The sequence below is a fragment of the Morone saxatilis genome, unplaced genomic scaffold (assembly GCF_004916995.1).
Source record: "Morone saxatilis isolate NCDOM2014 unplaced genomic scaffold, NCSU_SB_2.0 Contig6, whole genome shotgun sequence".
Lineage (NCBI taxonomy): Eukaryota > Metazoa > Chordata > Actinopteri > Moronidae > Morone > Morone saxatilis.
The window spans coordinates 7,564,879-7,577,231 of record NW_023340206.1 but is presented as its reverse complement, the minus strand read 5'-3'; the positions used below and the strand labels follow the sequence as shown (position 1 = coordinate 7,577,231).

Here is a 12,353-nt window from a genome sequence, read left to right as displayed (position 1 = left end):
TATCTCTGGTTTTGCTGCATCGATTTTGATCTTCTTTTTTTTAAAGAAAGAACTGTCCATTATGAGTGCCGTGCTACATCGGTAGAGTGCTTTTTAAGGTCTTTTTTTCAATTTATCATATAGCCTATATTTAAGTATTTTCTATTTAGCGGAAGTGCCACACATATTTGGGTCTTCTCTATGATATTACTATTGTGAAAGAACATATTGGTTAAGTCCCTAAACACAGTTATTCCCTGTTCTGCTTCACGTGTACATACTGATAGATACCCAGTATAAGTATTTCATTGGTACCCAGTAATCTAAAAAGTTGCATACGTTTTTTCCATTCAACTCGTCTTTTCTTTAACTACCTTTTCCTGCTGCTTTCTATTTCCAACACACACACGCGCACACACAAGCACATCAAAAACACACACACACACACAGCACAAACCCAACACAGTTAGACACGGTGGAGCAGGCGCATGACGACATGATCTCTGGCCTTTCTAAGTTTCATAATGGGGATGCGTTTGAATGTGATCCGCGCGCGAAGTATCCCTAAACACAAATCACACCTACTTACATACAAACACACACACACATCTTCGCACACACTCTCACAGCTGCACAGCTGTGAGGGTGGGAGGGGCCCTACCCTTCTGATGAGAGACAGAGCGGGAGAGAGAGAGAGAGGGAGAGAGGGAGGCTGGGCTATTGTGATTGAGTACAGTGGGAATCTTACTGGACGGTCGGCAAAACTCTGTCTACCTTCACACACTGCAGGCAACTTTGTGCCATGGCAGTGTGTGCACGGTGAGTGCCACACCTGATGAAAGGATACACACAGGCAGGGTTGAACACCATGCAGGGCCGGGCTGGCAAAGCCCCCAAAAGGGAGATGGTGATAGAGTCTCCACAGCAGTACAAGAGCCTGGCTGAGATTGAGGCAGAGGTGGAGGCCGGGTCACAGGTGGTAGCGGTAAGTGTGCAAAGTTTTTAATCTGAAATCCACTCTCGTTCTGGGAGTTGCTCGCTAAAAGGAACCAATGTGATCAGATTGTTTAGCCACATTTCTTTTTATCACTTAGATTTCCTTTCAAGAGCAGCTTTGAAGATAATTTTAAAAGGGTTAGACGGAAATGGGAAATGGCAGCTTCAGGGTACAACTCTCCAGGGGGTTGAATGTTGATCTTTTTTTAGGAAATGGAGCACTTGTGGCTCCCTTTTGTTCATTAACTGTTTCTGTGCATCAGAGCCAGGGAGGTTGGCAAGTTGGCTGCAAAGTTGGTGCAGTGATAAAGATGCAGACTCACTAGTTTGTTAAAGAACACTGTAAAAAGCAGCATGTACTGTACTTTGTCCTAAAAGTTTATTCTAAAAAAGATCCACAGTTAGACTGGCATACGGAAAACACAGAATTTGCAACTTTATTATGACTTTTCTAAATGCTAGAGATGTGCTTTCACTACAGATTTTCCCTACATTTGGATTATTTTTTGTCCACAAATAAAGATTATAAATCAAAGTTCACTTGTTAGATAAGAGCATTATTAAACTGACAGTAGTTGACCTCACAGAGCAGAATAATAACCACATCTTCATCAGCCTTTCAGTTACACTACTCACATCTTTCTAATGTATTCATGGGAGATGATTACTGACAAGTCACAGTTCACAGCTGCTTGTTGTTATTTTCTGTCAGAATGGCAATTATCCAGTTGGAAATCAGGGCCGACGATTTTCTGCTTATCAGATGATCTTTTACATCCAAAGGGCTGAGAGATATGGAGGGATATTTTCATTGCGTCATCTGGAGGATCGGTTGGACGAATCAAAATGTAAATCTATGGTCAGACGTCTGTTTAATTGGCCTCGGTTTGTTATGTGTTCATTGGACACAGACCAACAGGCGGATCCAAATGATCTGGATCGCTGCCACAACTAGCAGCCACATTTGGACCGGTAAGCTTAAACAATTTAGAGATGAGTGGTAATGTTTTGTAGCCTAATAGTTTATTTATTGGCTGATATTCTTCAGTGTCTTCTGTTTGTTTGTAAAGCTGCAGTTTAGGCAACCATTTTTACTTAATATACCCTGAAATTGTGTAATGTCACTCATTATAGGGGTTCTAGGGATGGCGTTGGTTGGTTGTCAGTTGTTGGTCAGTCCAATACTTTGGTCCAAACTGACCGTATACTTGCAAAACTACAGTCCCATCATCCTCAGCTGCACTTAGTGTTTAGTGCTGGTTAGAAAATGTTAGCTTACACACTAAACTAAGATGGTGAAAATGGTAAACATTATAGCTGATAATAATAAACTTTATTTATATAGTGCTTCAAAAGATCAAATAAAAAAGCCTAACTGCGGCCTCACAGAGCTGCTAGCACAGTTATGGACCTTTTTATCTTGTTTTGTTTGTTTATGTTTTAATTAATGACCTAAATGATAATTATGAATAATTTAAGTTATATTTAGCAAAATTCTGCCAAACAATAATTGGTTCTGGCTTCTCAGTTGTGAGGGTTTTTGGCTTTTCATTGCAAACTGAAGCTCTTGGAGTTATAGACTGTTCAAGAACCGACTGAACAAGCAATTTGAAGACATCATCTTGAGCTTTAGACTGTGAAGCAGTGTCACTATGCTCATTTTTATGCATAAATCTGTCCTCTCTGTGATGCTTTAAAGCAAAGGAAATTGAAGGGAGGAAAGGATTAACATTGCATAGTTCAGCTTTCTCTCTATTCTTAAGTTTTAACTCACAACTTCATCTAGGCGTCCTTCTCCATGCCTGAAAAGAACCTGCGCCAATATCAAATCTACAGGTATAGACTAGGTAGTGTGTCCTCACTTGGTGATTCAAACTGTAAAGATTGAGTATTTAAAAGTTTTAAACAGACCAAAGCTGTGTTTTCTTCCTTCTAAATATGCGTACACATGTGTTTCCTATGTGAATATCTGTTTTCTAATATTACAGTCAGGGAGGACAAGCGGGAGGAATCCCTTGGGTCTCCTCTGTGGAATGTTAGAACCGACGTCTGCAGCGCCGGGGGAGTTTAACCTCAGCTAGATCATGAACTAGGCTTCAATATCTTACCCACTGCCAAGCATCAGTGCATTATAATAGCATAAGGGTTTACTGTGGAGTGAAGAACCCTGTTTGGACTGTATCTCCCTGCAGTGGGTACTGGTAGGAGGACCACTATTTACATTTAGTTCAGGTTTTGAACGTGAGCTCATGACACAGTGACTGGTACAGTGGCACACACAGGCTCTCGCTCATCCATCCCTCGCTTCTCTCATTTACCGTCTCCTCTTCTGTTAACCCACATTCATCTGTGTTTCTGTGCCAGTTCCTGCTGCTGTAGCTGTCAACCAGTAACTCTGTGAAAGCACAATAGCAACTTGTTGTCCAGACAGTGTGAATACCCCAGATTTCCCTCTGTAACTCATCCTGCAGCACACACACTGATACCCTTATTAATTGTGCATGTTTTTTCTTCTTCTGAGAATTCACTAAATGACCACAAATATTTATAGAGAAGCAAAGACAACTGGACAGAACGATATCAACAGGTAGTCTGAATCGCCACATGTTGCCACTTGTTGATCCACTGCTGTAATCTGCTCTTTTAGGTAAAACCGAAGATCATAGAGCCTCTGGACTACGAGAATGTGATTCTACAGAGGAAGACCCAGATCATCAGTGATGTTCTGCGGGACATGCTGCAGTTCCCCACGGACGACTTCCAGGTAACCCGTGGAGAGAGAGTTATTTATTTTTTGTTTCGCTTTTCCCCTCTCGTAGGTCAAAGCCGGTCACAGAGGAGTGGCCTTGAATCTGGTATTAACAAAGGTTGGGAACTGCTGTTTACCTGGAGGAAATTACGCCATTTAGAATATTTTTTTATGAATCAAGTCAGACTCAACAAAAAATACCTGAACCTGCATTAAAATACTTTTTTGGCCTCTTGAAGGTAGGGGAAACTAGTTGTAAAGACGCACACAGTTGCCTATTTATACATCCAACAGGTACAGAGCATTTGGAGTCGGGTTTGTCTCCACCTCATGAATATAAATGTCTAATATTTAGCTCTGTTTTGGTCTCCAGCAACTCCTGAAAGAATAATCTGGCTCTTTAGCTGCAAAATACTTCACTTTGTCTGTCTACTGTTAGGGTACAGTGTGTTTATCAGAGCTTTTTTTCCCTTAAAACATCTTGATAAGAATCAAACAATACAAAGCAGCTTTAAATCTTTTCCACTGGGAAAGTGCAGGGCCGCTTGACCCTGCAATTACACTTGATTATGATATATATAACAATTAAAAAGAGAGATTTTATCAGTCAACATTACAGCATGAGTGATTTTTAAAAAGTATCAAGGACTTATTTCATGTTTAAACAAGTAAACCATATTTCTCCACTGACAGCAGCCTTGATGGAGAACAATGGGTTGTAGCCACAACACACGACATGCTTTAAATTGGCTCTCACTTTTATGTGCAGGTATAAAGGTTACAAGTAGTCCTGCAATCAAAACTTGACTTCAGTAAAAGTACAGAAGTATCGTCAGCAAAATGTACTTAAATGATCTAAAGTTAAATGATTCATGCAGAGTTAATGTTGCAGCTCGTCCAGGCAGATAATTTAAACTACTTTATATTTCGTTGGGTAGTTTAATCTATAACAGTGCATTATATTTAATTTGTTAATCATATGTTTGTTATGTAAAATCAAAGCACTCCAGCGACTCCACCACTGTAGTGCTTGAGCCATTAGCTAAAATAATGTAATGGAGTCAAAAGGACGATATTTCTCTCCAAAATGTAAAGAAATAGAAGTATACAATAGCATAAAATGGAAATATAGTGTTGTATTGTATGTAAGTACTGTCCAAGTACCACAACATTGTACTTGTACATTAGTTAATAAAATAAATGTACTTAGTTACTTTCCACCACTGGAAAAAATCATTGTTTTTGTCATCTCTTTGTTATTTCTGTTGTTATCATTGTGCTCTCCACCCACGAGAACAGCTGAAAACCCCACCTGTTTTTCAGCAGGTTGTGTGGAGTAATTCTGAGAAATGTAGAAAGTCAGTAGCTGAGGCAGAAGTGGGTGAGGCATGTTGAGATAAAGTAAGGACAGCAATACTTAATCACAAAATAACCGGTGGAATGCTTTGAAGAGAAGGATGATATACTGTACGACATTGGATTTGTGCTTTGTTTTTGGAGAAGCAGGGGTTGTAACCTCAGAGTTGCAGTTTGAATGCTGGGAACAGTTAAAGAAAGCTGTACTTTATAAAAGGCTGCAGTATCAGAATGACAGAGAATCATGAAGAGACAGGGAGGTCACGTGACTGACAGGGTAGCCAACAGCTTATATGAAGCTGCTCAGTGTGGATATAGATGAATGTGAATGGCTGTAGTTGTGGAGTTTGGGTCAGTTAGGTGAACTTTTCTTGGACAAATTTAAGTTACCTCTTAACCAGTGATATGGTTTAGTGTTCTTGACAACGAATGCGCTTGCCGCTGTGTTTTTAAAAGGCCCAGGAATCGGTTGCACTAGCTGCTCCTAATTTACGTCTAAAATGTAAAACAATGTGCGTCCACAGTGTTTCTCACCCTGAAACACCTTAACAGTATGAGTTGGCGAAAAAGGCTTTACTAGCATATACAATGAGTAATCACAGTGTTAGAGGTCACTAAAGGTCACCACACAGCCCTCTACCTGCACCTCGTCAGTTTACCTTGTACACAGTGGAACTTGAAGCCTGCGTTTTTATACATTTTTACACTCTAGAGGCTTCTCTTATGGTGCTTTAAGTTCCAGAAAGTCTATTAAAAGTTTTTTATGATGATGTTTAAGTTCCTCTTCACTGCAGCTTAGCAGCAGCTTTCGCAAACATAGGAAAATTATGATATCTCTTATGATCTTACTATGTCTGAAATTTGACTGCTGCGTGTACTGTATATAATCGCTGGTTCGTGCTCTTATAAACATTTACACGATACATAGATCTGCTGCTTGTGTTCAAAGGAGCTCAAAGACCGTGTCAACATTACATCACCGTATGCTGAGATGGATCTCAGCGGGGTCCACTCCCAGTTTGAGAGCGAAAGAGAAAACAAGGACAGACTCTGGGCTCGAATGTTTGTCATTCCTTAAGTCTCCTGAATCCAACTTTAAAGGAGAAGTCTGATTATATTCAATATTTGTCTTACAGTCAACAAATCCCACATCCAGAGCAGAACCAACAATAAACGTTTCCTACTAACAAGTACAGTGTGTGTATCAAAGCCTGATATATCTCATTTCCCTCTGACACAGAGCTCCATTGTCATCCAAATACTATTAAAAACACATCAATGAGCCACACTGTCGCTCTGGGTGACACGTTCCTTTATTACCATAAACAAACGCAATAGTTTATTTTATTTCAGCCCCACATACACTCTCCTGCTGCTCCAAAGGCTCACTAAAGGACCAAATGTGGATTAATACGCCGCTGAAAATAGTCCCCAACAAATGCACAGTTTCCTCCTGTTTGAATAAGGTTTGATAAAAACTACAGTGACCAGCTGTTTTAGCAGATCACTGAGTCTTTTATAAAGTTAAACTATTTATTTGTGACCAGATTTGGTAGTCGTGATACCATACCAGTCACATTAAGGCAACAAAACAGGAGAATACACACTTGAATTGAAGTTCATAGCAATAGAGAGAGTGTACGTTGACGATTTCCCACCACACACTCTGCTTCCAGACTATTTCACAATGAGTTGATGAGTGGTTTTCATTACAAGGCTGCAGAGCATAGCCATTAGTAACTGCCCAGGAGTGTATGTGTGTGTGTGTGTGTGTGTGTGTGTGTGTGACCCCAGTCTGTCCATCTGTCTAACCTGCCATATGTTTTACATCACTGTGCTTGGAGAGGAGAAAGGGGGAGGCAGCCAGACATATGTGTCTAGCATGTGCACGTGCTGCACAGATACACACACTCACACACACATATGGATACACACACACACACACACACACACACACAGGCGCACTGTAACTGGGCATGCAAGAGAGAGCCTCAGGAAGGAGGTAAAGTGTCAAGTTATGGACTAACTTCCCCTACAATAAAATTCATATTTGGATATTGTGACTAGATGTGATCGATATACTTCATAACCAACCTATGATGAGATTTTAATCAATAACAGATGTAGTTTTTTTATCCTGCACACTGTTAAGCACAAATAAAAGTCACTTTTATCTTTCAAAATGGAAAGAGGACTTCTGAAGACTCACTTCTCTCCTCCGATCCTCAGCCACTCTGCCCAGATATCTCCATGCTTGAGAATTGAATTCCTGCATGGCATCACCCTATCTGCCCCTCAGTCTCACTGCTTGTGGGAACACGCTCCTCTGGCACAGTGGGAGCCATCAAAGACCTGGTTTAATGACTGCGATAGGAATGCTGTTAATTGGCAGCCAGCAGTTCTTGCTCACAGTTGACTGACAGTGGTGGGCTTTGGTTAAAGTCTCCTGTGAGTGGCTGGTCAAATGGACAGTGTGTGTGTTTGTTTTCAGTGAATTGGCCAAAAAAGTAGAGAGAAACAGGCTCTAAAGCTTGAGCGAGTACAATTAAATTGTTATGCTCTGGTATGCTAATTGGTAATTCACCCAAAAATTTATATTCAGCCTTTATCTACTCACCCATGAGTTTCTAAACTGAGCCCCTGTGGTTTTATCTGCTCACACACTATTGATGTTGAAGCAATAGCTGGTTCTCTTTCTTGCCCTAGAGTTTAATGAGCAGATCGATATCGTGATGCCTGTACCAGCCAGGAGATGACTAGCTTCAGTCAGCATACCATACCTCTAAAGCTCACTAATTAACACATTATATCTTTTTTAATACATTTTGTTTTTAAATGTTGGCTTTTGTACGGATTAAACTAAAAAGATACAGAGCCGAGGTCATCTCATCTAACTCTTGGTGTATTTTTTTGTTCATTTATAGCCCAACATTAGCTTTTATTACTTCTGGCAATCTCTTTTATGCTTCAGAAATCATTAAAGTTATGTTTAAGATGACCTTGCTGAACAAAACGTGCAATATCACAGAGCTTATTTCTGCAACAAATTGTAAATCCAATGGAAAAATCCTACTTGCTTTTTGTTGAAGGAATCAGGACTCTTCATGTACTCTTCAACAAAAGCATAAAAAGTTCAGCATATTCAGCCTGAATGACCAATTTTTTCCTCACTTCAAATCTTCTAATGTTTCACTGCTGCCACTGATGTTTAGAACTTATAAGAACTGTATTTTATCTGCATACAGATTGTACAAGTCTGAATACACTGGGCACAGTTTGGGCTACTGACACGTCTTTGATGGCTCCTACAAGAGTGAACTGGACAAATGAGGGCAGAGGTTCAATAACTGTGTATGCTTGTCAGTGTAAGAATAGGAGATGTATGAGAAAACTAGGTCATTGTGCCACTGTTTTCTGCTCGTCTTTATGGGTTGAGTAGAAAAGCAGAACACTAAGTGGGAGCAACGCCGGCTGCAGTGCCAACAGTCTTGACGCCCCGAGGCGCCTTTTGCTCCTCGGCTGTGATCCTCGCTCTCCTCTCTCTGGCTGTATCCATATAATAAGACTAGCAGGGGGAAGAATTAGGACTGGAATAATACAAGCTGCAAACCATTCTCTGCAGTATCATTTTTTTCCCTCAACTTAAAAGAGACGAAGAACTTCCTCCTTTCATCTCTACTGTACTTAGATTTTTAAATTTGTTTGAAAGAAAAGTTAAATATTTTGTGAAATACTGGTGATAGAGACTCCCTGGTTGTCTTAATTTTACCAATAGATGGCAATGTGCAGTGTTTCAAATGAAGTTTTGAGGAATTACCTTATATCTTTTTTCACTCTATTCATAATCACAAATCGATTCTTGTTGGCACCTGTTGTACTATAGGTGGAAAATTCATTAGTGCGTCAAAAAACTGCTTTTACTGCTCTTAATTCGTATGTGTCTGCTTAGATTTGGATCAGTCGAATTCTCTCACCCCTCCCTAACTGTGACGATATAGCAAAACAAGATATAATGTGTTAATATGTATGTATATTCATATTTAGCGTACAGATATGAGAGTGGTATCAATCTCCTCATCTTCTCTCGACAAGAAAGCAAAAATGTCAAACTGTTCCTTTAAATGTCAGCTTTGACAGTCGGAGCTTACAATCTGATATGGTTTGACCATCTGGATGAATGACAAGCAATGAGAGGGCACAGGAAGTAGCATCCCTCTGCTGAAGGGTCCTTGGGCACAGCACCACCACCAGGAGGCTCGTCTGTAGCTTACCTTGATCTCTGACCTTCCTTTGGAGGGAAGTACAAAGAGAGCTGCCCTATAGGGATCTATAAAACTTCATATAATCACAAGGAGTGGTAAAACCAACACTGAACCTACACCCGAAGCGGGAAATGGATTTACTATGTGAGTGCTGTATAAAAACCAGCAGGATGGATCTGTTGTGCCATTCTCTTCTATCGGCCTGTTTTTCATGCCTGATTTTCTTTTCTCTTCTTAGATCTGCACCCTGAGGCGCCAGGGCAGGACTCTGTTCTCCACCGTGCCAGAGACAGCTGAGAAAGAAGCTCACTCTCTGTTTGTCCAAGAGGTAAAACTAATACATACCTGGACGTAAGCCTGCTTTGTCCATTCTCTATCCCCTGGTCTTGGCTAAAGCCTCGACCTCTCTGTTGTGACCGAAACTCAGCTCTATCCTTTTATTTGGAGCACGGCCATGTTGTCTCTCCTTTCACCTAAAATACAGGTGCTTTCGCCTCTGTCCAGATAACTAAAACAGCTCTTACACCCTGAAAAGACACTGGGGCTCATAAGTTCAGACATGAATCCAGCCTTGGATTCACTCACATGATTTAGAGATAAGGGAAAACTGATATGGTAAGTGTCCGAAGCGTTGCTCTTAGCCTTTAAATGAACTTCCATTTGTGTTCTCCACCCTCACGTGTTTCCTGACAATACAGAGCATCGGCCACAGATGGAGTCCGCAGTTCATTGATGGTTCACGTCATTCTGTTGTTTCAGAAGAGCTGTGTGCTGGGGTTGGTTGGGGTGCGGCCCGATAGAGCCTGATAGGGGATAGTCCCCCATCGCTGCAGCCAGGAATTACATCATAACTACATCTGGAGCAGCTGTGCAGCCTGATAAAGATTTTTTTTTTCTGAATTTATTTTTCCACTTTTTCAGTGACCTTTTGCCTCAGTCAACATGTGTGTTTCTCAGAATTGATGAACACATATTGGACTATCACTGACCAAGTGTTACAGCTGCTGTTTGTTTTCTATGGTTTTGTCAGATGTTTAGGTTGCCTCTCTCCCTCACCCAACACAATCCCTCAAAAACACGTCGACGAGCAAAGGTGACTCAAGCTTGAGCAGCCGTTTATTTTATGACGATGAAGAGAAAAAATCAATATATCAAAATCTCATTGTATTGGTCTGAGTTGCAAAATTATACAGGAAAGTCCCATTCAGACAGGATTTATTTCTCTAGGGGAGGTGGGGTGATTTTGATATTATCTGCTCTCTCAGTACATTTGTCTGTGATTTTTCACCTCCAACCCCAGTAATATTTACAGCACCAGTTACCTTGTTTTTTTTGGCAAACGGACTGGTCCTCTCGTCATTGAAGTCTGATTCAGAGAGAGGCTTTGCATTTTAAGAGTGTAGAAGTAGAAAAGACATTTTTCATACCTGATATTCACATCAGTACCAAATCCTTTCTTACTGTAAAAGCATAGCCTAATTTACATTCAGAGAGAGATGTTCAGTTTGCAGCTGTCTGTTAAAGGACCAGCGTGAAGGATTTAGTGGCACCTAGTAGTGTAGTCACAGATTACAACACCCTCTCCTCACCCTCCTGTTCCAAGCATCTAGGAGAAACTATAGTGGGCACACTAAACATGGACACTGGACACACATTGGACTTTTAATTATGGCTAAAATCCAGTCCAATTCAAACCTGAAGATACCAGGTTATAAAAATTAACATTGTGATTGTTTTCATTCTAATGTAGTCAGCGCTCTACCACGCACATTCCTTCTTAAACCGCTATGAGCCCACCGGTGAGGAAGGTCACATGGTTTCACATGCTTGATTTGTGCCAGGATCATTCAGGCAGAAATGCAGCACTATCCCACAGCCTGACATATAGTAAGATGAATATTTGTCTTGTTAATTCAGTTGAATGTAATGCATTTTAGGGGTCTTACCAGAGTTGCAGCTGCAAAAGCTCCTTCCTTTCCTCTGCCTTAAAAGCACCAAAGTCCATCCAAGTTGAGTTTTACTGAGTTTTTATATGGAAATCACATATACAAATACATTTCCGAGGTCGTGTTAGAAACCTGAGGCTGTCCATGTGTGCACCACGTATGTAAGTACACGTCTTAATTCGCTCTTGTTGGAATGACCCCTCTCCCCTCTCTGTCTCTGCAGTGTATCAAAACCTACAAGTCCGACTGGCACGTGGTCAATTATAAGTATGAGGAGTATTCTGGAGACTTTCGCCAGCTCCCAAAGTAAGTGTGTGCTTTAGCTATACTAACCTGTGCTGTGAGTTGTAGAGCATTTTTCTCAAAGGTCTTGTGTTGAGTAAGAGTTGAGCTGAACCAGTATATTAATAGTTGTATATGTCGAAAGATAACTGTGTTTTCTCTTGACAAAGACACAAAATGAGCTTTTGTTAGGGACTAAGTGTGCAGCTAAACTGAGACGTCTATTATTGGCTGCATCTTCTCATTGTATGCATGAAGATCAGTTTACTTGCGCCTGTCACATCAGGTCTTCTGTGACTGAACGGAGCTTTGCCTCTTCCAGATAATAACCCTGCTGATGACATATTGTCATCAGGGTTAGTTTGACAGGATCCAATTTTTAAACAAACTGGAGACTTGGAGTTTGAAAGCATTTAACCAGACAGGGAGGTCTAACAAAAGACACTATTGAGTTGCATTATGGGAAATGTAGGATGCAGTGTTTTCCCATACTAGCCCCTCTCGGGACTGTCTCATTAACTGTGTTGGAGACAGTCCTGGATGGTTCCCATAGAAAAGCTTAGTGTAGAAGCATTTGAGTGCTCCTTTACTGGAGATGAGGACATCAGTTAATATTCATCCTCTTGTAAAACTGGAAAATATTGTTTGAAAATACTTTTAACAAAGCATAAATCTCACGTTTGTGTCCCTTGTCGAAGTTTTAAGTTTAAGTTTAATTGTGGAATGGGCTCACTGTTGTCCCTTGTGGCATTTGGGGGAGAAAAAACCCACCCACTATAGCTG

At 40.7% G+C, this 12,353-nt stretch overlaps 1 protein-coding gene across 6 annotated transcripts in view; it reads left to right on the top strand.

The window, feature by feature from the left end:
* The window catches only part of dock9b (dedicator of cytokinesis 9b), a 65,814-nt gene that overhangs the window by 26,595 nt on the left and 26,866 nt on the right, over nucleotides 1–12,353 (top strand). For 4 of the 6 annotated variants that reach the window (XM_035677627.1, XM_035677628.1, XM_035677623.1 and 1 more), the window contains exons 2-4: nucleotides 3,623–3,739; nucleotides 9,581–9,670; nucleotides 11,512–11,594. In XM_035677627.1, the coding sequence (XP_035533520.1) occupies nucleotides 3,623–3,739; nucleotides 9,581–9,670; nucleotides 11,512–11,594 (290 nt within the window). Of the gene's footprint in view, nucleotides 1–609; nucleotides 965–3,622; nucleotides 3,740–9,580; nucleotides 9,671–11,511; nucleotides 11,595–12,353 lie in introns of those variants that run through there. The other 2 variants (XM_035677626.1, XM_035677625.1) reach the window with 1 other exon arrangement.